The sequence below is a fragment of the Phalacrocorax carbo genome, chromosome 3 (assembly GCF_963921805.1).
Source record: "Phalacrocorax carbo chromosome 3, bPhaCar2.1, whole genome shotgun sequence".
Taxonomy (NCBI): Eukaryota; Metazoa; Chordata; class Aves; order Suliformes; family Phalacrocoracidae; genus Phalacrocorax; species Phalacrocorax carbo.
Window position 1 is genome coordinate 118,325,415 of NC_087515.1, and position 24,444 is coordinate 118,349,858.

The 24,444-nt window shown below is 38.9% G+C and overlaps 1 protein-coding gene across 2 annotated transcripts in view; it reads right to left on the reverse strand.

Moving 5' to 3' along the window:
* WDR35 (WD repeat domain 35) overlaps window positions 1–24,444 on the reverse strand; it is a 48,171-nt gene continuing 23,727 nt past the window's right edge. Inside the window, exons 12-27 of one of the 2 annotated variants that reach the window (XM_064448102.1) lie at window positions 21,973–22,117; window positions 20,648–20,717; window positions 19,847–19,900; window positions 17,956–18,065; window positions 17,128–17,338; window positions 16,465–16,545; window positions 16,201–16,337; window positions 13,336–13,539; window positions 11,327–11,473; window positions 10,020–10,152; window positions 8,942–9,052; window positions 7,686–7,850; window positions 6,527–6,667; window positions 2,661–2,817; window positions 1,778–2,018; window positions 1–714 (exon numbers count right to left, since the gene is read on the reverse strand). In XM_064448102.1, the coding sequence (XP_064304172.1) occupies window positions 567–714; window positions 1,778–2,018; window positions 2,661–2,817; window positions 6,527–6,667; window positions 7,686–7,850; window positions 8,942–9,052; window positions 10,020–10,152; window positions 11,327–11,473; window positions 13,336–13,539; window positions 16,201–16,337; window positions 16,465–16,545; window positions 17,128–17,338; window positions 17,956–18,065; window positions 19,847–19,900; window positions 20,648–20,717; window positions 21,973–22,117 (2,255 nt within the window). In that variant the 3' untranslated portion in view covers window positions 1–566. Of the gene's footprint in view, window positions 715–1,777; window positions 2,019–2,660; window positions 2,818–4,391; window positions 5,491–6,526; window positions 6,668–7,685; window positions 7,851–8,941; window positions 9,053–10,019; window positions 10,153–11,326; window positions 11,474–13,335; window positions 13,540–16,200; window positions 16,338–16,464; window positions 16,546–17,127; window positions 17,339–17,955; window positions 18,066–19,846; window positions 19,901–20,647; window positions 20,718–21,972; window positions 22,118–24,444 lie in introns of those variants that run through there. The other variant, XM_064448103.1, reaches the window with a different exon arrangement.

Genomic DNA, 24,444 nt, shown 5'->3' on the forward strand with positions numbered 1-24,444 from the left:
TACTTGTTTGCAAGCCCTTTATTGCTGTGGTGGGTCTAAATACACTTGACGAAAGAAAACAGCACAGATGTATGCCTAAACTGGTGCCATCGCTCTAGTAAAACAGTAGTGGAAAAATACATGCAATAATACTATCACAACTACTGTGGCATTATTTCCACTGAGAAATTACTTCCTTCCAGAAATTATGAATTTTGAGAAAACACAATAATTTCCTGTGGAATTACAAAAACAAAAAAGCCGGAGCTTGCTGAGATGAACCTACATTCAATTTGCATGGTTTTGAAACTAGGCCCAATTTACATTTAGAAAAGAATCCTCTTACCTTAAAACCTCGTAAAAAAATGTAACCAAAAAGTTTGAGTCTGTTAACAGTTGTTTCTTCACATACATGGAACCAGCAAAGGTTTGTCTTGGGGGGTTTTTGTTCTAAGTGTTCCCCTAATAGTGGCACTACCTGTTACAATACAGTACCTGAGCTGTATTTTAAAATATAGTACATCAGTAACAAACAGTATTTTTAGGAGACATAACAGAGATGAGGATAAACAGTCCTTTATCGTCTGCTATGCTGCACTGTGGCACAGGGGACAGAAGTTGTAATTGCTTGCTTCTTTGGCTTTCATGCAATGCTTACATACACTGCACATCCAGAATCGATACTCCAGGATAGGGTCTCCAGTTGCAACACATACAGGAAGTTTCCCGTCTCCACTATGTAAAAGAAAAAAAAGTAAATAAACTGAAAGAATAAAACCATGGTTTTAAAATAGCAATGAAGACTTGTTTTGTAGGAATTTGCAAAACAGCATAAAAACCTACTTGTGTGCCTACGGCTAGTAACCATTGTGTGATGTTCATCTGTAAAATACTGCTTCTCTATTCATATGTGTGCTGCTTTTTGATTAGAAGTTATTAAATCATGTAACACTTCACCGTTAACATAGCCAAGTAGGTAAATCTTCACACAACAGAATGCACACCCCCAGAACCACACAGACAGCAAATCAGGACCAGCAGATCCAAAAGATTAAGTGAAAAGAAGCAGTGAAGCCCGTATAAAGGAAAGGTCCAATTAGACACCAGCACTATTACATTTATTCCTCTGAAGAGTCAACACAAAAGCCACTAGTGAGATTCAGTATATCTACACAGTAAAAATCAAACAAGACAGATTAAAATCCCATTCATTAAAAAGAAAATTGATTCACAGTTTCTATACTCTCAAACTCTATGCTGTTAGCAGGAAACTTATGTTGAAGACACCATTGTGGGTACAGCCACCCCAAGGACTCGCCCTTCAGCATGCCCTTTGTATTCTAATTCTTTTACCTGACCATGTACTCACCATGATGATTGAGGTAATTCACGAAACACTGGAGACTTACTGGTTAATAATGGTTAAACACTCACTTGTTGACATTTGCATCACACCACAATGGTGAGGCAAACAGTAACAGTATTACTTTCAGGCATGTGACACCTTATCAAAGGCCCTAAAACTCCTGGCCTCGATTCACGTGCATTTCAAATTCAGGTGAAGTTATAACTTTATGCCCACTTCCTGAAATACAGCCAGTGTCTATTCTCCCAAATAGAATAGTGTTGTATTACCCTTTCTGCAGACTGGCTAAAACCTGCATCATGCTTGCCCAATACATGGTTTAAGCAGCAAAGCACCTAATTAACATGGTCACACAAAACCCACTACAACCAAAAATCAGACAACAGGAGGAAAACAGCAGTATTTCTACAGTATCATATAATCTAAACGTACCTCTCAAGAACATTGTCCAGATCAGATTTTTTGTTAGACTTCGGACAATGTCTCGTGAATATCTCTAGAGCAAGGTCTTCATACTGTTGCCTCTGCTCTGGCTTAAGAGTTTCCAAGGATTCTAGTTTAACAAAGGCTTTTGAACAAGTATCAAATGCTCTATTTGCACATGCACAGAGTGCCAAAAGGGAATAGATTTCAACTGCAGGGATGATGTCTTCATAATCTCGCAAATGAAGAGCTAAGAAATGGAAAAAAAAATCCAAGGAAATTATTACTTGTCTTCTGAGAACTGCAAGCATCTGTATGAAGTATCTGCTACTAGTAGAGAGTATTAATCTTACAAATTGGACACAGTGAACCAAAGTCTCTTCGTTGACATGACTGTGAAGCTTGCACGGTTCAGCATTTTTTAAAAATAAACTTCCCAGTCAAATTCCCTTAAGTGTCTTTGAGACACTTTGCTTATTTTTTTTTAAAACACGTTAGAAGTATTTGAAACAGACCTTTATTACTTGGACAAAGTATAGGGCACTATTTGCTTCTCTAACTCCCACTTTTTTTGAAGCTCTACAGGGAGTTCAGATGTGAATTCAAGCATGCCTTATAATTTAAAGAAAGAAACAAAACAGTCAACAGAACATCTACAGAGATTGTCCAGTTTAACCAAGTAATATCTGGTAAGTTAGATTTGCATTGCCTCCAAGACAATGCTTTCCAGGTATCTTGGCTGCAGCCATATTCAATTCATTATATGGTTTTGGTTTAAACTCCATGGATCTAGCAAGAAAAGAAAAGTGTGCCGACTATAAATTAAATTATGTGCTGTGCAGGTCTGTAAAATTAGATAAGTTTCTTTACAGGGTTAAAAACGAAGTCCTACCTGTTCTAAGTGCTGCATCTACAGAGCCTTTATAGAGCTGTCTTTGTGCAAGTATGAAAAAATGATAAGCCTCCGCTCCTCGCCAAGCATTGTCTGCAAAGCGATTAGTTGAAGAAAGAACATCATCTTCTAGCAAACCAGACAAAGCTGAAGCAGTCTGAAAACAAAGCAGTATCACAAGTAATTTTTATACAAAACAGCAGGAAATGGGGGTATATGAAAAGAACTTTTCTGTGCTTGGTGATCACAACACTGTCTGTGCTAACTAGGGAAAACATAAAGACGTGGACCTAAAGTGAACATTGCTAGGTGTTTTATAGAGTGCATAGGCAGAACATACGGTAAAGATTTTCAAAGATTAATATCATATACATGCCTACAAATATATCCTGTGCACATCTGCAGACTGGTTCATAGTTTGGAGTAATATTGCATTTCAACACCAGAACGCTTAAAACTTTGTTTAAACTATTTCATTTGTGCATATCACAGAATCCCAGAATCCCAGGTTGGAAGGGACCTCAGGGATCATCTAGTCCAGCCTTTCTCCGAAGAGCACAGTCTAGACAAGATGGCCCAGCACCCTGTCCAGACGACTCTTGAAGGTGTCCAATGTGGCTGAGTCAACCACTTCCCTGGGGACATTATTCCAATGGTGACTCTGTCCTCAGTGTGAAAAATTTTCCTCTGGTGTCCAATCGGAATCTCCCCAAGAGCAACTTGTGTCCTTTCCCCCTTGTCCTCTCCATGTGACTCCATGTAAAATGGGAGTCTCCATCTTCTTTGTAGCTACCCCTTAAGTACTGGTACACGGTGATGAGATCCCCTCTGAGCCTCCTTTTCTCAAGGCTGAACAAACCCAGTTCTCCCAGCCTGTCCTCATATGGCAGCTTCCCAGTCCTCCAATCACCTTGGTGGCCCTTCTCTGGACCCCTCCCAGCCTGTACATCCTTTTTGTACAGCGGGGACCAGAACTGTACACAGGACTCCAGGTGTGGCCTGACAAGCGCTGAGCAGAGCAGGATAACGATTTCTTTATCTCTGCTGGTGTTGCCCTTTTTGATGCAACCCAGCACCCTGTTGGCCTTCTTGGCTGCAGCAGCCACTGTTCACTCATGTTGACCTTTCTGTCCACCAGGACCCCCAGGTCCCTTTCCACAGAGCTGCTCTCCAGCCAGGTGGATCCAGTCTGTGCCGCACTCCTGGATTATGTTTTCTCAAGTGCAAGACCTTACACTTGTCCTTGCTGAGATTCATAAGGTTCTTGCTGGCCCACTCTTCCAGCCTATCCAGATCTCCCTGCAGAGCAGCTCTCCCTTCTGGAGAGTCTACTTCCCCACTCAATTTGGTGTCATCCGCAAACTTCATCAGGCTACACTTGATGCCATTACTCAGACCACTTATAAAGTTATTGAATAACATTGGGCCCAATATCGATCCCTGGGGGACTCCACTAGTGACAGGTTGCCACTTGGAAAAGGAGCTATTTACCACCACCCTTTGGGTCTGGCCTGTCAGCCAGTTCCCCACCCACTGCACCCACTTGTCTAGACCGTAACGCATTAATTTCTCCAGGAGGAGGCTGTGGGGGGACTGTATCAAAGGCCTTGGAGAAGTCCAGGTAGACAATGTCCACTGCCCGCCCCATGTCAACCAGGCAAGTCATTTTGTCATAGAAGGCCACCAGGTTTGTCAAGCATGATCTGCCTTTAGTGAAGCCATGTTGGCTTTTCCCAATCACGTGCTTCATTTGACTTGTGATGGCCCTCAGGAGGATTCGTTCCATAACTTTCCCAGGGATTGAAGTAAGGCTGATGGGCCTATAGTTACCCGGAGCCTCCCTCGAGCCTTTCCTGTAGATAGGGGTAACATTTGCCTTCCTCCAGTCCTCTGGGACATCCCCCGTTCTCCATGACTTCTTGAAGATTGTGGAGAGTGGCCTTGCAATGATGTCAGCCAGCTCTCTCAACACCCTCAGGTGGATGTGTCAGGGCCCACTGATTTATAGGGGTCAAGCTCCTGTAGTAATTCATGTACTAACTCTTCCTTCACTGATGGTGGTTCGGTGTTTGGATCAACTGGAAATTTCGTTCCCAAAGCCTGGGACCCAACAGTGTTGGTGAAGACAGAGGTGAAGGTGTTGAGGACCTCTGCCTTTTCAGCATTGTTGGTGATTGACTCTCCTGTTTAACAGTGGGCCTATGTTTTCCTTCTTTTTCTGCTTATGGTTGACATACCTGAAGAAACCTGTCTTGTTATTTTTGACATCTACAGCCAGTTTCAATTTGAGCTTGGCTTTTGCTTTTCTAACTGCATCTCTGCACGCTTTGGCAATGCCCTTGTAGCTCTCGACGGATAATCCTCCTCTTCTCCATCTCTGGTGTGCTTCCCTTTTGGGTTTGAAGGGCCTGGCATGGCAGAAGGGTGTGGCGTGGCAGTTCGCGCAGGCAGGGTGAGCAGGAGGGACGCCACAGCCCACTTGTAGGTCTACAGCTCAGGCAAGTGCTTTGGTCTCTGGCAAAATGGTGGGCACTCGCCTCAGAGCTAAAACCACTGTTCGTGTATCAAAAGCCCCTGAAATGTCAGATGCATCCACCCAGACGAATCTGGTAAGAAAGGACACACCAGTACAGGCAGTGGGTTGCAGCAAATGCCCAAACCCCAATTCTGATGAAAAGGTAAGTACCTGCAACGAGGTGCGCACAGGTTGATGACCTGTTACGTCAGGTGGCTGAACTGCAGGAAACGGTTAAGAGGCTGCGCAGTATTAGAGGAGCCTCTGAGGCAGAGATAGACAGGTGGCTTCAGAATCACGTTCCTGTTGCAGACACTGCCGAGAATGACGCACCGTGGACTCTGGTTACTCACAGGAGCAGGATTCGACATCAGCCCACACCCTCCACCATCACAATCAGAGACAGATATGAAGCCTTAATGACTGAGGACACCCATGAGCAAGGTCTGCAAAGTCCCCCACAAGGGGAAACTGTACCAGCAACATACAGTGGAAATCGTAAAAAGAAACGATGAGTGCTCGTGGTGGGTGACTCTCTGTTGAAGGGTACTGAGGCACCCATCTGCCGACCTGACAAGGAGTCATGAGAGGTATGCTGCCTCCCAGGAGCCAAGGGCCGAGACGTTGCCGAGAGGGTGCCACAACTCATCAGGAAAACGGACTCCTATCCACTACTACTATTTCATGTAGGCATGAACAACACTGAGAGCCGTAACCTGGGCAAAATCAAGGAAGACTTTCGAGCCCTGGGGGAGCAAGTGAAAACACATTGGTGCATATGAAGATGAAAGTGTGAGCAAGAAAAGAAGTTCTTCCATTTGCTTCCTCTGTATCTGGAGCCATCTCCCTGCTAAATTATAACCAACATAGCTTAATCTAATCACAGATCTCACTTTAGGATTGATACTTACTCCTAAATGACAGGAAAGTGAGAGTCTCACAGGAGGAAAAAACACCTGGTGTTTCTTAGTATGATTTTCATTGTTAAAGTGAAAACATTAAGAAAAACACATTAAACTTAGGAAGGAAAATATCTATTAATACATGATTTAAATCACAGGTTAGTGGTTGGACTCGATGATCTTAAGGTTCTTTTCCAACCTTAACAATTCTATGATTCTATGAAATGTTTTAAAATAATAATTCAGACATTTTCTCATGGAAGACTTGCTTTAAGGAAAGCTTTGTTCTTAGCAGGAAGAAGTGTTATTAAAAAAAACCATTATAGCCTCACATGAAGACAGCTTTATTTATCCTAACGAGGTAGCACATACCAGAATTCCAAAAGGAAAAGAAAAAAAACCCAAACACCAAAAAACCCACAAAAACCCCACAAACCCCAATACTCTACCTCTGAACTTTTTCCTTTAACTCTTCCCCTTTGAGCATTCTGCATTTGTTCATGGCACTGTTCCATAAGTAACGCTGATAATACGTAAAGCTTTTTAACTCGCAAAGGCTTTGTCCTTTTCTTTGCCTCTTCATCTGCAATCTTAAAAAACAAAACAAGGGAATTTAATGTAGATTAAAAAAAGAATATTAGAAGAGCTGATTTGTTCTCCTGGACAATTGCGCGTTGGTACAAACCTAGGAAATCATGCCAAAAAACAATTCTGCATTTGAATGTAATAATTTAGACTGCAAACAGAACTAGAAATGAAAATATCTAAGTAAAGAATGCACATTATTTTGTATTTATTTACCTAACAAGTATATAAAGGCAGATACTCAGGAAGGGTAAGTCAGTGTAGCCATGTATTAGTCTATTGACTTAATATAAAAATAAACTAAAAAATAGCAATATTTAGACACTGAAGTTTAAGAAATACATAGCTTTCAATAAGGTCTGGTGACTTTCCCAGAAAAGAAGAATAGCTGTTGAAAGTAGCATATATATATATTACTACAAATATTTACTGTAAAAATTATATATCACTCTTACAGACTTTATAAGCTACATACAAAAATCTCTGCAGTCAAACCAAATCTAAGCAACATCTTTATCTTAAAATTACACCACAGCATTTTCTAACTGAAGGTATCAATTGAAGAAATACCAAAACCTAACATCTAGTTAACGATATTGCTATTTTTAAAAATAAAGGAGATAAAACTAATCTGCACTACATATAAGATAATGTGGACATTGCCCAGTAAAGGAGTAGAGCAGCCAGGCGTGACTGCAATGCAGGGCAACAGGACCTTTTCTAAGGTGCAGTTCATTCTGCAGTACATGCTGAAGTGAAAGTCTCAAATCTGATGGCTTGTGTCCTAAGTCTCCTCTCCACTGGCCACAGAGGACATCCAGACATCCAGGGTAACTATTTCAGATAGAGATACCTGAATTTAGGAGTTGGATTGATCTTTGCAGGATCCTGTATAACAACATCTGTTTATTGCCTGGACATTGTTAACACTACAATAACCCCAAGAAAATAAAAGTAGCATGAGAATAATAGGAGCCAGTCCAAAAACCCACTTATTTGACATAAAAATAAAACCTGCCATACCTTGAACATGAGTTTAGCAGCTTCAAAGAAATAATTGGCTTTACGATAGAGTTCTATAGCATCAAGGATTTTATTTTTTTCCAGTAAATGACTTGCGTATCTGGCTAACAAGGATCCAATCTCTTTCATATTGTGATTTTTAGCCAGCTCCACAGCTTTATTCCACTAGAAGTGAAAGCAGACAAATAACCACCTCATTTTTTCAAACACATTCTCAGAACAAACTGGTTATCCATGAGTAGTTGCAATACTTCATCACCATTTAGAACCAAGCTACTATAAAGTAAAAAGCAAGAGAATACAAATGCTAACATCATTGCCAATCATGTGATACAGCAGGCCTGTGAAACAAATGCTGGACCTCTGTCCAAAACCACATACAAAGCAGTTGATTCTACTTCGGTAAAAGCTTTGCAAAATCACTTCATTGCTGCTCATAGCTGGACACATGGATTTCAACACTTCTGACGTTACTAAAACCCAGACTCTTAAAAGCATGTCTAAAAGAGGACTTCAGCCAATAAGCTTAATGCACTAACAATAACACTTTACTTATCCTTCTATACACCTCACTTTTTCTGTGAATTTTCTGATCTTCAACAGTTTGGCTACTGTTTGCTCCAGATCAAAAGTTTGGCAGGACTGAGAAACTTAGCTGAATCTCGTACATAACAGCCCTTCACATCCATGAACTAGGAAGTTGTTCACATAAAGACAGCACTAGCCAGTCCTGCCGTTCCCACACATCAAGTTCCTCATGGCCATCCTTGGTTTCTCTCTTATTTGTGTCGACACAAAACTTTGCGCAGGGAAGTCGTACTGGGGAACAGCTCTAGCTGTAAACAGATCATTTTACAGAACAGCTCTTTTCCAGCTACATCCCAACGCAGCCACAAATACACATTTGCATCTGTACAAGGAAGGAGGGGAATGTGGAAAATGAGCATCCAGAAGCTCCCCAGTCTTCCTCCCATTCCATCAGGAGGCAGCTCAGCCTGGCGCTACAAAGGCCACGAACGCCTGTATGCTGGGCATGCTTACCACACACACGCAGAAGTACCACTGCTGCACATAGCTGTTCCCAATGGTCTAATCCTAATTTCAGGTAACTGTCTTAAGCACTGAAGTATGAGTTTTCCAGAAATCATGACAAATAATCAGACACTTAACAAGGACTTGTATTTAACCAGGCACGAGGACAGAAATCTCACTGTTAAATTGGTATCGGTAAAGCAGATTATCTGCTGCTGTTTTACCTGGTTGAGATGTACACAGGTATCTACCGCATCCTTTGGTCGATTACATTTCAGAAAGGCCGACACAGCTTGTTCACACATCCCCACTCTTACGAACATATAAGCTATATCCTGCAGAAAGCATCAGCACTGTGTTAAATTCACTTCCAGGTTTTTAGTACATTGCATAGCAACTGCAAGACTATTACATTCTTTCTAAATTTAATTCCAGAAAGCTGGGGAAAGGGGTTGTTTACTTCGCAGATTCTGTGAAGACAGCACACGCGGTTGTAAGTCTTCAGAACAGTGTGCTACTTTCACACACTGCTGCTAAATTAAAAAAAATGTATTTAGAAGTTTTTCTTTCAGATCAAATCATACCACAAGGACTGTGTTGTAATTATTTAGAGTATTTCACAAACCTTTGCTATTAGAAAGAGGTTAAAAAGAAAGTGCTATATCTTGCTTTGTTCAAACAACTGAAAATGTCATTAAATGAGCATGTTTTGCGTTCTTCAGGCATTTTGGATTAATCAATCATATCATTGTTTTAAATTAGCTATTACTTAATAGGTCATTTCAGGCTGTAGCACTTACATCCCCCTCCTTTCAGCAAAGGATCTTCAATTTTCATTGTACATTAGCATTCCCACCAGAGCTACTATGTAAGAAGTTAAACCAGGGACAGCAACCAGGAAGAATTTGGGGTGGGGGGAAACCCAGTGTAGTGTAGACTAGATGACAAAATGAAAGCTAAAGTAGTGTCCAGGCCTGAGGAGTGACTTCTCAGTGAAGCATATCTATTTTAGACAGAAATGCCAGTTTGGGGAGGGAAGCAGTGAATTGTGACTTAGCCATGTGGCCATAAAGTGTGATGAATAATCAGGTCTTTCTGGAGAACCTGGACAATAAGGGAAAGGAATAATGATGGAGTATGAAAACAACAGTAATATTGGAGATCAATACCAAAATAACACCATTACGTTTAAGTGAATATGTCATATACTACATTCTTTCTTTCTTAATGCTCCCAAGATGGGAAATTTTAAATAAATAGCTGAGCATAAGACAAAGAAAAATAAAGGTGCTTTTTGCTTACAGGGAGCAATTTATTATTCTCTGGAAGTGAGTTAGCTAGATTCTCCAGTCCTTGGTAGTCCTCTAGCATGTAGTAACATTCAGCTAAGCGTTCCTGGTTTCGTCCTTGTACATAATACTGTACAGCATTTAACCTAATAAGGGAAAGAAAAAGTGGTGGCTTCTGATATATAAACACAAGTGAAGCTTCTCATTGTGTAAGCCTTTTGCATTTGTAAATTTAAAATGACATTATTTTAAAGAGGTAATTGTGCTTAAGAGAGCTTTTGTAGCTAAATTTCACTGCTTATCTAAAATGCACTAGAAATTTTAATTTTCAGAGATCATATTGAAGTAGTAGCAAGATTGATTCTCTGACTAGCATGAGGTTACGAAGTCAAGGAATCTTAGATCATGGCTGATAATGGACAACTTACAACTAAACTTTCAAGAAAGGGCTTTACTGTTGTGCCTCCATATTTTAAAACAGAAGCACTAAGGTCTCCAAGACCATTCTCCAAAGCTACCTAAAGCATCTAAAAATCAACTTTCAAAACCTAATCAAAAGTTTTCAGCTGCTTTGGGACCCAAGTTCTTTGTGATATTATAGTTTGGGTAATTGCAATATGTAGTGGGAGCTGCAGAACTCTATGAGACAGTGTTCTGGATGCTAGAAGTTTACATGGGCTTAGAAGGCAACATGGGAAGTTCATGAAAGAAAATTTCTCTGCAAGTTATTAACTATGAATATATCACTTCTGGCTCAGTAAGTACCTGACAGCAAAATGTGTTCTGGAGAAATACCATTACATGTGTGCACTGTTCTTAAAATCTTCCTTGGGTGCCCAGTTCGGGCAATAGCTGGAGGCAGATCCAGGTCAGAGAGAACCCTGGAGCTTTTAAAATATTTGTAGGTTTAAGCACAAACTAGAAAGTTTGTGGCTAGTTTTGAAATTCGCTTTTGAAATTATTGTCTCCTAAATTTTTTTAACTGTTTTGTTTTTAATACTTTCTATATCCAGCCTAATACAACTGTATAGATATTTCTCTCCACCCCACCCCAACACCTTTGAAGCAAGCAGACTTTTGGCAAAACTGAGATTTTTATCACCTTCATTCTTTAGATGGCTGTTCAACAGCTCTCTGTTTAAAGGTACATGCAGCAATGGAACCATAAAGGTCTGAGCTAAACCTCATCATTCCCAAATCATGCCATGTATTACATCCTGACTTCCCTGACATCTGTCCCTCCTCATAAATTAAGTCTTGTCATCAGTTTTCTCATTTCCTTTGTAATTTCTTTCTTACTAGGTCCTCTACAGAACATACCATTTCTGACGGTCTGCAAAATAATCTCCAATAGCATTGTGTGCTTGTTCAAGAAGGGCATCATCTGAATCACCTGAGCCAGTTTTCAATAGCTGCAATACTCGAAACCAATCTCCCAGTTTTATCCGTAGTCCAATGGCAAGATCTCTAACATAAAAAGAAAGTAGCAAGAAAAATTCAAAGGCAAGAAGATAGCTAACAAAAATCTTGAGAAAAGCATCCAAAAGTATTTTCATGTTCATAACCTACATCACAGGTATCACCATGATCCCAGATAGTTTGTTTACAATTTAAACAGTATTCCATAAAAGCAAATACTCAGAGAGCTCACAGGTTATATCATACATATGCACTTCCCTATTAGACATACTCTTGTGAGGAGTTAAATGAGCAGCTGGTGAGACGGTTGGGCTGGTGCTACCTCAAGTTTCTTCTTATTCTGTATACCATTCTTTAGCTTTTCACTGCTGACCACTACAATAGACAGCAGCAGCTGCAAAAGACTAGAAGCAGAAGGGAGATGAGGGGAAAGGCCAAAGAGCAAGGAGTATGAATAACGGAGGCTAAAGCTGACATGTAATAAAATGCACTTCAGAGACTTCTCTTGCAGAGTCAAAATGACTTTGAATGAAGGAGAAAGGACTTAGAAGTAGTCTTTCCTTTTTATTATTCACGCATACATATGACCCACTCTGTGTGTCTGGCATGTTTTTTCTACCATATAGAATAATTCTGTATTAGTTCATGTAGAAGGAATTCTGCAGGTGCATAGAAAATAAATGGGAGAGATCTACACACTCCTTTTTAAAAATGTCCTAAACTTACGAGTTAAGGAAGGCAATAGCAAGTCCGTGCAGTCAGCTAAATAAAAGCATCTATCTAAAAAATTTAAAATTGTGTTTGAAAAATAGATTTATTTCAGCCTGATTTACGGTAGGTCCTTATCAAGATTTCTCTAGCTGTGAGGAGACACATAAGATCAATACGGAATTCCCATAGCTGGAAAATAAGATGCTGTACTGTTGAAGAAACCAGTAGAAAAAAGTAAGTCTTTAACTTCTGCAATCCTATAACAGCCAAATTTCTCTTCAGCCATGTGGAAAGGAATACGCCATATCTAAAAACTGGTGTTGCAGTGTGACTGAAGTGCTTATGAAGCAGTCCGTCTCTCCAAACCAGCATGCTCCCATCAGCTAATTAATTACATGGAAGGAAGTTTTCCCATTACCAGGCTCTAACATGCATCTCACCAGCACGTGCCTTCTCTCCCCTGGCTCTTTACTGAGGGAGAGGAGGGTTTCTCATTCTTACAGCATGAAAGAAGAGATAATTTTTTTCTCCATCATTCCATACTTTTTTTCATAGCTTCATTAATCAAAGCGTAAAAATTTCACATGTGCATAAATGATTCATGCTTCTCCATGTTTGACCACCACCTACAGGCTACATCATACAACAGCTGCTTATTATTTTTCATTATCCTTTTTCAGTAAAGACCGTGCTCTAGCTAATTACTTAGCGTTAATTTTTACTTCCCAGTAATATTTTAAGTTTGCTTTGTTTGTTTTCATTCCTGAGCAAGAGTTCCATTGACTGGTCCACAATTTCATCCAGAGTCCTTTGTCTCTCCAGAGATTACAGTTCATGAAAACCTCTGTTGTTTGTATATGTAATTGGAAAAAGTGTGTACTTGGCTACTAGCTAAGAGCAACAGTACATAAATTAAACTTTAGTTAAGACTGTTTTTTTTAATACCAGTTGAAACACTGACAAAATACTTGCGAAAAAACTTCTATGAGCAGCTGAGGTTTTGCAAAGTTTGGAATGCGCAGATTTACATTTAGAATTGGTTATCTAAGGATACAATGAAATTCTCTCCATCTGATCCTTTTTTGTCTTTCCAGAAACTGGTAGAGTCTTCAGTGCTAAAACAGCCATTCCTTATTAAGGCAAGCATTTTTTTTTCTTCAGACTCTCTATTTGCTGCTGGGTTGCCTACATGCAATTACCTTCTGTCCATATCCAGGTACATTCTTTCAGCTTCTTCAAATCTGCTAAAGTAGGCTGCCACTTCTGCTTGCTTCATTGACTCACTCTGCAGGTTGCCTAGACGCTTCACAAATTTAATACCTTGATAATCCTTGCAACGTACAAAAGCTTGTTCAGCAGTCTGCAGATCCAGCTTCTGAAGAGCTGCTTCAGCCAGGAGACGCCTGTGTGAAAAACAAAATATTATTGATGGAAAAGCAGCTATAAAGTAAATTAAATGAGGATACATACTAGTCCTTATTTAAATAAGACATACAATTGCAGCAACTTGAATTGTTTACTAACTAATCTTAATTCAGTTGTATGTTTGTCCCCAGTATCTTCAGTGATCTATCCAGTACTTGTTCAGGGAAAGCTGTTCAATAATTGCTAGTATTCTTTTGTTCAGCTGTTCAAATGGACACTGGCTTGGGAGGAATGGACAGGGTTTTAGTGTTAGAATGGTCCTATGTGAAATGTGTTGCTGGTCTCAATGCAGTTCCATTTAGATATTTCGACCTATGCATATATCATCACTTCAAGCCTTGATGGCAGCCTCAGTCTGAAGGCCTCCCACTAAATTGGCCAGGAAGAATAACTTATACTTCTAATCCATCTGGATGTTCCTTGTCCAGTTAGGAGAGCAGTCTGGGAAACCTTGTACTGGTACTGCCCCATTGGTTAGTTCTGTAAACAGAGAATTTCTACCTTCAGGCCAACCTACATGCATCAGGTGCTTGAATGAGCTCTAGAATTTTCTGCAAAAATAAGGCTAGCTAAATATAGACTGGCTGATTGACATTGTGAAACAAAGTCAGTGCAGTAGGGCACTGACAAAACCAGTAATATTGATGCTGTATTCAGTGACCTAAGCCATGCTTAGGCAGTATTAACTCAGTATTTCAGAATCAATTTGAGAAGGTTAGTATCACTTCAACTCAAATGGTCATCACTGACATCAATGAAACCAAGAGAAAAACAGTCTGGCAAATGTAGCTGAGCTGCAACACACATAATCCTGTTTCTTGCATTCTAGCACTAAGGGCACTGTCCCGTTCTGATCTAGAATATATTTGCTTTATATCCAACACTTCTAATCCATCTCTTCTATATAAATATGTGACATATTGTATGCTTCCTTGCATAAGGAAAATTAAGTTCATGGCAATTTTGGAGCAAGGTGAACAGCATTTGACATATATTTTGTGATTTTATAATATAAAACTTTTACTGAGACACAGAGTTTCGAAACTAATAGTCATTATATATTAAACAAATAGATGGTACTAGCAAAACGCATGAACAACTTCAAAACTCCAAAAATCTTCACCTAGTTCATAACATTAGTAAAAATGAAGACTTGCAAAGCTAACATTTTACCCTAACACACTCAAACTAACAAAATTACAGCACTATTACAGAAGCTTTCAACACGTAGCTATCAAATCCTGTTTTTCAGACTACATTCTCGAGATGAAAGCACAACTGGATAGCAAGGAATGCTTTTTGGGGAAACTTTTAAAGCAAATTGTCTTGGCCAGTCTTCAGCAATTCTAAACTCCCTTCTGAACTGTCAGAATTAACAGGGAACTCTCGACCCACCCTTGATGCAAGTCAAACATCCAACACTGCAACAGATCAGTTAGCTTCAAACCAGAGCCAGAATTACTGAAGAAAGGTACAAATAGAGAAACAGCCTCCAGAGAGTTAAAGAGAATTGGCATCATTCAAAAAGTAACTTGTCAATGAACTTTTCGTTTCTGCTACTGACTTTTTTTACCTGCTGAGGCATTTACTCTTCCAGCCCTTATGAGACGGGATATTAAACAGATTTCCAGAATTCCTGTTTTCACATGTTTAATCTTACATGTTTGCTGTGCAGGCTTTTCAAGTGTAGTTTAACAGATGAGTCCATGTTTAGTTTCAACATGCCAACATCTCTTTTTCTCAGATTACTTCCGAGAGGCTGCATCATAACATGATTAACGTACCCACCTTTCTCGTTCCCATCCTTTGTGGCCTGTCCAAAACACTACAAGGTTAGTCAACTGCTCTTATCTTGTTATTCTAATGTGTTCCCCTTACTGGGTTTTAAGCTCTTTGTCATCAAGGTTCAATATAAAATATATAAATAAATAAATACCCTCTCGACTTATGACCACTTTGAATTTTAACTTAACCAACTTAAAGTTAGCTTTCTGCCAGCTTTTTCATTTCCTTTAGGTTTGGCCCTAAAAGTAGGGAGCATTGTGTTCTGGGGCTCATACAGTGTAAACTAAAAGTGGGGCCTCATCCTGTACCCTATACCCACTGCCGTGACACACACAGCATGCCTTCCATTCTAGATACCACAACATTCATGGAATCATAGAGTTCCAATTTAACAACAGCCCACTTTTTTGGGTTCAAGGACTAGGAGCCTGGAGAAGCACCTGCCCCAGATTCTGTTTTTAAGATTAGGAGTCTTGGACACTTGCTCAGCATCTCCTGAAACACAGGCTTTCAAGTGCTCAGGAACAAAAAGCTGACTTTCTTGCATTCTGGGAAATCATAATGCCACACAGCTTGAAACTGCCCAAACATGCCAACTGCAAAAGAGGTGGGGAGCCAGGCTAGCAGGGGACTGTAGGGCTTGCTCTCTAGGCCTTGCCTCAGTGCTGTAATACTCCTTTGGAGGGTGTTCAGCCCAATGAAGAGACATTCTCAGAACAGCAGCCCTTGAGATTGCAGCTGAGCACTGTCACCTTTGATTTGAGGTTTTGTACTTTATTACTACATCTGTCTGAACAGAAAAAGAATACAGAAGAACAGAAATTTAAACAAAGTTGGTTTATAAGAGATTTTACCATAGTCTGGGATGTGGATTGTCTTCTATGAATTGGGAAGATTCTTCAATGCCAACTTTTTCAATCAATGCTCGACTGTCGCGTAATGACCGAATCTCGAAATTGATGATGTAATCTTTGTTAGGATGTTCAGGATTCTAACATAATGGATAAAGAAACATGATTTTATTCCATGTCACCTTTATTTTCTCCCAACATAGGTATCTGCTGTTCAAATCATTAAGACAAACACCAACTCTTCCTATAAAATAAAATTATACTTACCTTTAATATTTCATCCAGAAGAACAGATTTGATTTCTAAATCTTCAAAGTTGCAAATATATCCAGAAGTTTGTATAGGTTCCTTAAAGTTAAATAAGTTACAAAGGAATGAACTTGGATTCTGTCTGATTAAATCCTAACCAAATCTGTTAGGTATACATAAAGAGACTGTATTCTTCTCCAAACTAGGATTTAATTGCATTTCCAACAGGAAACAAATACTAAAGTCACTGGCAACTCCACGTACACAGACTTAATTAAAAATTCTCATGTTTTCTGTAACAAAATTACGAGAAGGAGATAGAAGGAACACCTGGTAATATTTAGCTTAAACTGAACTGTGTTTTACAAATATCTTTACTAAAACTGTGTTTATGTTTTCCAAAGTATACAAAAACTATGGTCCTTAAAATCTGTCATACATTTAAGAGAAATATGACAGCATTTTTATCTTTCCAGGACTGATAATGCATTTCACTTGTTTGTTCCTAAATAACACTCCCACAATAGAGCAGACAAGGTTTTGAGATTTCCAGAAGCAAGTTTATATAAATAAACACTTGCCTAATTGAACCGTAAGCACAAGAATAATCCTATTTAACATAGAGCCATTAATTTACAAGCAAATTTGTAAAATGAGTCGTTTACATATGTTAATATTTACCTCCGGATCCAAGTTTCTGAAAACATACATTCTTGTTTTCTCCATCATCGCAAACAAATCTGGGTTATCTTTGGCCCATTTCATATCCCAGACGTCTTTGCGTTCCAGTTTCAGCTGCTCACCTATCACTTGCTGTCCTGTACTGTCCACTGCCCGTGTATCCAAGTCAAAGAAAGTCAAAACACCTGAAAGGTCTATGATAGCAACACGACTACAGAAAAACAAAGGAAGAAAAAAGACAGCTAAATAATACTATTCAAGGTTGTAAATCTGAAATAGTTCCCTAAACTGGCACACTCGGGCCAAATTTCCCCTCTAATACCAGTATAATTCCACAGATACAGGGAAATGCATGTGATTTTCATTTATCTGCACAGCGATGAGACCACAGACACAGAGAAAAGTTCTTCATCTGCTCAAGGACAAAGAAATAGAAAGAAGCCTTGGAGATATAAAATTTCAGTTTGCACCATAATTTTGTCACTTCACATCATGACCACAGGAAGCTTATGTTTGGTTCATCTAATAAAACAAAGATATTTTCATGTATATGTTTTTTTAAACTTCACACACACACCCTGAAGAGTTTAAAACATTAAGAGAGCTTTACTAACACAGTCTCTCAGAGCAATCTGATGACTGGCCAGATGTAATTAATTAGTAATAAATAAATGGTTAAGCAATCATTAATAACGATAAAATTAATAGTAAATATTAAAGTAAAATCATTACATAATTATTATAGAATCATAGAATTCATATTTTCACAAATGGTAGTGGTTTATTTTAATTTCAGATACCTGCACTAGAAGTAGATGTGTAACTTACCTGGAGTTACAATTCAAAGACAGCTGATACGCGCGACAGTTCAGGGTATACTTCTGTACCATACCAATGCTAGGAAGACTGTATCTCTGAATAGTGCCAGATTCTCTTCCCTAGAGAAAAGCAATGCTTGCTTATCGAGATAATTTTTCCATCACTAAACTCTTTAAAAAGGTTTTATTTATGTGCTGTCCTAGGTAAAAGTGTTTTTGGGTAACTGACAGAGCAGCAAAAGCGGAGAGAAGGACATCACCACCCTAAAAGCTCAGAATTCTGCTATTTAAACAAAATACTTGCCTAAGATACTACAATTTACAGATCTGCTTAAATCAGGGATGTTAAAATGAAAAGTCAGAGTCCACATACAGCCCACAGAACAGTTTCAGGAGCCCAACAGTTCCCCATGAACCTTCAGGCGTGGTCTACATAAAAAAGGAGAACAGTGAAAAGATCCCTGTCCCATGCTGGAAAATCCACTCAAGCAGTTGCGTATGACAGTACCAGCTCAGGTCTGAAAGGAGTACAGCTGTGTTCACGTAGTGCTGTCTGCAGGCTAACAAGGCTCACCAATTACTTCAAGGCCAGAACTAGCTTTAAAAGTAAATGCTGTAAAATATACCGGTTATTCAAAGGCCTGAGTAACAGTAAACAAATCTAAGTAGCAATGCGGTTTATCTTTGGCGACTGATGCACCCATGCCCTGTGTCACGACACTATCAGGCCAGCAGTCCAAAATGAGTTTGACATCCCTGGACTGAAATGATCACTGCCACTATTTTTTCATGGTGTTTCTGTAGACTGAACAACGTATCCAGCTTATTTTTCGTACTCTTTAACCTTTATGCTGCAAGTTGGTTGGTATTCAACTTGAAGGTAGTCCAAATTTTATTCCTTCCCCCCCCACCCCCCCGCAAAGCCACCCTAAGATACTCAGCATAAATCACCTTTCATCTTTGACTTTCTCACACCTGTATACCGTATACACTGAAAAGCAGACTTGGTCAGAAGTGTTAGAAATTCTAACGACTGTAATATGCATTCAGTTTCAGCACATTTATCCAGATCTAGTCTCAAAGGCATGTCCTCTCATTCCCTTCCTTCCTTTTACCCAAAGTCACTGATTAATTACCCTCTTAGTTTCATTTTCTCACTCTTATTCTTCAAGCACAAACAGAATCCCAGTGTCACCAACTAACCATCACACTTTTTTCATTCATGTTTTTGCCCCGTGACACACCGATTTGGTATAATCCATTCAAAGGATATAACAAATGAACGAAAAAAAATCACTGGAGTAGGAACATGGGAAAACATCCAGTTCGTTCTTGGGGAGGTGGATAAAATAAAGAAACAGTGTTCTTTTTCTATATCTGTTCTGCTTCGTTAGTTTTAAAAACCCACCTGTATGTCTGTTCATCTAATGAGATCACTCTTTTCAAATCAGGAAAACAATCCACCAGCTGTTCAGCATGATACAAAACCTCATACATAACACAAATGTATAATCCATAAAAGTATTAATATGTATATTGCACACTGCATACATGTCATATCTATCATCATACATTATACGATTAATCTGTAAATAGACAAACTGTAAATCTTTATGCATTTACCTACAGCCTAGAAGAGACTTCCCAGAACTCTGATTACAGTCCTGACCTGGACTTTATCAAACCCTATGTGTAAGTACTAACTCCATATAAGTACTAACTCAGGCAACTAGCCCATATTTAAATTGTAAGCACTTAGTGAATTAGTCCTCCTAAAGAAAAGTCCAGTTCTAAATTCAGAAATACTTTGAAATTATGACTGCTTATGAACATGCTGAGGAAGAATCTCCTGCCTACAGGCATGAGAGGCAATTAGGAGTTATTTTAATCATGTAACTTACCACAAGTAGTATCTTATCAGATGCTGTTATTGCACAAATTGGATCTCTTGTTCCCTAAAAGTATACAAGCAATATCAATATCAGTTTTAATGCAACAGTACAAATGCACTGCTGAAGAAACAAGTTATTTAAATATACAAGAATATTGCTAAGTATCCACGTGAAAAGGGGCTATCAAACCTTGTCAGTATACAGTAAATGGGTAGTTTATGATATTAGTACCCTTTGTTATGGGAATCATGACAAAATATTAACAGCTTCCTTTCTTCTCCTGCATCTCCTCCAGAAAAATAAGAAATCCAAAACATAACAGGTATTTAACAGCAAACACAAGAAGACAACTATCTCTGACTTGTGAGGCCTGAAATTAATTTCAGGTATATTGGCAAATACAAAAGTGAGCACGCACATGTGCACACACACACAAACATGAAGTGAAAAAGGCCAAAAATACTAGAAAAGATTACAACGGTTACTGAGTTTCAACAAGCTTATACTTTGTTGAAGTAAGGGGTGCTGCTTCTCACCGAGAAGACAGCAGGTGTCTCCATACTGGACCCCAGAGTATACTCTTCCTTTGTTCCCTACAGTTTGGTGTATATTTCCAGTGATGACACAGTAACAACGCACTAAACAAAGGGAAGAAAAATAACACTTATGTACAAAAGGTAGAAGTAAAAGAAAGTTTAAGTATGACCACTTGTACTGATGAAAATTATGAAAGTAAATAAAGCAATGCTAACTAATTCTCTTTCAAGCTACCAGTGACACCACAATAAGCTAGTTAAACACATCACTCACTTCGATAGCTCTGCTGTAATCAAGGTGTCCGTCTGCAGACCCTGAAGGGGTGTCATCAATGTGATAAATCCTGTAGCAAAGAAAAGTTAGAAGAAAAAGTGAGTCCAAAGAAAGGATCGTTTTTCATAGCATATAGGTATCTTCAATCCATGGAGATGAGACCACTGCAATTGGAAAAGAGAATAAAAGCTATGCCTGTTCTTATGTTCCAGTAGTATCCCCTTTGATAACCCTGCAGTGTATTGATATAAAGGTGTGGTATTTGCTTTCCCTTTCACAGCCCCTGATTGTCTATTCTCACCTGATCTATAAACATTCATTCTGCAAGAAGTTCCTGCAAGCTATCAACAGCCCCACTTGTCTCTCTTCAAACGTGCACTTCCGTATTCCCTCAGACTCTTCTCCATACTTCTGAAGAGCTTCGCCTTCATATCCATAAAACTTATGTATTACTGTATTCAAAACTTCATGATAACTTCTCTTTTGTCTTAAAAAGTAGTATTAGGAAAGATTTTAGAATGCTAAAGTAATAGTTTATGCTGAATTACAACTATTTACTTTTTCAGTATTTCTGTCAAATTTACAAATTGTGTCCAAGGCTAGGACATTCAGGTACTAGACCAATGTAAGTTATTACACCATGTACAAATAATTACTCATTATTATGGATATATGGTGACAGAAGATGGTAGACTTACACAAAGATGATAGAGCATCTCTATGGAAGAAAATAAAATGACATAAAAAGAAGCTGCAAGCTTGTAGAGATGACAGAAAGGTTAATGCCCCTAATGAGCATGTGAGAAGGATATATTTTGGAGGCAAGATGATGTTGACTTTGTCTTGTTTAGTTTGAGAGGATAAGAGTCCATACAGGATTAGATGTCAAAGATAAAATCAGACACAAGTGTATTTAGAGAAGAACTAGCTGGATAGACTGTGTCCTAACAGCCACTGACACCCAAGAAGCAGTTGAAGTTATCAGAAGGAATATAGCTGCCTGGAAGCCAAGAGCATGGAGAAGAAAAAGGGGAGGGTGTTGCGGGGGGAAGCATCAAGACACCCAGCTCTGTAAGGGAAGCATGCAGTGAGCAAATGGAGACACTGAACAGGAACTCATCCAAATAATTCCAAGAGATTCAGATAACTAACACACATTTTTAATGAAAGACTATTATTGAGTATTTAATCTTACATGCCTGCAGGTCAAAAAATCTGAGCAGAAAAATGAGAAGACAGGAGTTCACAGTTTAGGCATGGGAGAATCTGCCTTAATCAATGACACCAATGCAAAGAAAGAAAAATTATAAAGCCTGAAGACAAACCTTTCCCTGCCTTCTTTTCTGGTCCGTGCTACCTGATTAATTTCCAATGCTGTGAGCTTCTTGGCCACACGATACTGCCAGATGTAAAACGCTTCTTTTGAAGCTGCTATCACATGCGTTTTCGTCATCGTGACAAACAACGGCCCTGTTACGAAACCCAAATGGTTATAAAATTAGAGTGGCAAATATTGGACTAGGTGCTAATTTGTAAACTTTTTCCCAGATGGATAAAACCGTATCTTGCATACATTAAAAGCAAAAACCAAAAAGACCAAACCAAAAACCACACCACACACAACCTAGCAGTAGTTTTCATTAATTTATAAGAAGTTTCACTGGGGCATTGTGGCCGTGTTCAGAAGAACAGAGAAATTCTTTACAAGTTCTGATTTTAAAATTAACACTTTCCTCCATATTATTTCAGTGACTTTCCATGTACTAATGCAGAAGACATCAAATACATATAGACAAATTTTCAGGCTAATGGCTAGCTCGGGAATATCTCAAATCTTTGATAAGGTTTATAAAATACCTCCATATCTGACATATTTGTAATTATTCAAATATAAATGAAACTACTCAAAACTTGACAATCTGTAAGAGATTCTTTGATTAGCACCACCTAATAGTTAACAAAAATGCTGTTTGTATCTTTGTTAAGAGCTAGACCAAATAACACTTCTTTATCTGCATGGCAGCAAATTAGTATCTCATTCCTGCTGTCAGCGTTCAGTGAACAAAGAAAAAATATATATGTACTTAAACTGTTACATTATTGTTTATAATACACTGTCTTGACTGCTTTGTGGCTCTTTTTTCTTTTCCTTTGACAATCCTTTGTTTCATCTTTCTGAAAACCAGTAAATGCACATAAAAAGGCATAGATAAATGTAGAAACCTATTAAGTAAATCCCCCAATGTCTTTAAATTCTACAATAGTATGCTACCAGAAAAAACAGGCAAATTCAAATGAATTGTGTAGCCCAGCCCATTAATGAAACACTTAATCACACAGATAAAATGCCGTGAACACAAAATCTGATTATATTACAGTGAATCTCATTTTTTCCTCTATTTCAGCTCAGAACAGAACTCTGGAGGGAGCTATAAGCCTGCCATAAAGACGACCAGTGCTATGAGAGACAGATGGGGGAAGGTTGGTTGAACAGATTTTATTTCTTTGCAACCAAGGGGATTATACAAACTACCTGATGGCTGCAGAATACTTTTTACTATAAATGTAAATACTGGCTAAGAAGGCTTACTGATGATGCTTAACATGTGAGCAGTACGGTTGTTTACATTATATGCAACTCAGTGTACTTCATGTAACACATTCATTTCAAAATTAGTCACAAACAACTGAAGGATACAGTCTCCTCTGTTTCATTAATAGCATTAATAAGTTCTATGTATTTGCTCTGTTGTTTTATTACCTTGTGGCTGTACATGCCATAACAATCAATGCTTTTATCCTTTAAAAATGAAACATGAGAATCTCCTGACCTGTGAGGAAATAAGGTTTCTTTTTGCTCAAATCACAAAATTTTAGTACTAAGCCTCATTTCTGGACTCCATTTAGTCAACGTTTAAACACTTTACTCCACGACTGTGCTAAACCAAGCCCATATCTGAAAGCCATGGGCATTTCTCAGACTCACCATGTGACTCCCCATTGGACCTACAGCTTCCATGGAGCCTAAACATACTCATTTGTGCACACCACAAAGTACCCCAAACTGGGGAAAAAAGGATGTTGCTGTGAAAAAAAAAACCCACACACCAACCCCTGACACATTTCCCTGCCACTTCTTTTATATCAGCTCTAGCAGTACCTTGACCACAGAGTAAGTTGGATCAGTTCATTCATCTAACTGAGCTCAAAATTAAATAAAAGATTAGTTTAAATTGGATTAAAGAGAAAAATCACAAATGTTGGAGAGGGCAGGAGTGAGCAGCCAACATGGAGGGCAGGGCCTTCCCTTCTTTGCAACAGCAGGCTAAACAATGATTGGATGTAAGCCAGATGTCAAATCACAGGGAGAAGGATACACAGACACAAAATCAGGTTCAGATCCATTCAAAAACACATCTAGAAGAGCAGTATCTCTATGTGGGAAGCGATGCTTTTAAAAAATTGCCCGTATAGCTTAAACAATTGCATGGAAGTAGGACATATGGGTTTTTTTCCCTAGAATTGCTTTAGCATTTTATACTGGACAGCCATTAAAGAAGCAAACAAAAAAAAAATTACACACAGAAAAATCTCTGAGAAAATAAACTAAAATCCAAGTCTAGACTGGACATCAAGAGACATTTCTTTCCAGAGAGGGTGATCAAACTCTGGAACAGGCTTCCTAGAGAGGCTGCTGATGCCCCAAGTCTCTCAGTGTTTAAGAGATATTTGGACAATGCCCTTAACATCCTTTAACTTTTGGCCAGCCTTGGAGTGGTCAGGCAGTTGGACCAGGT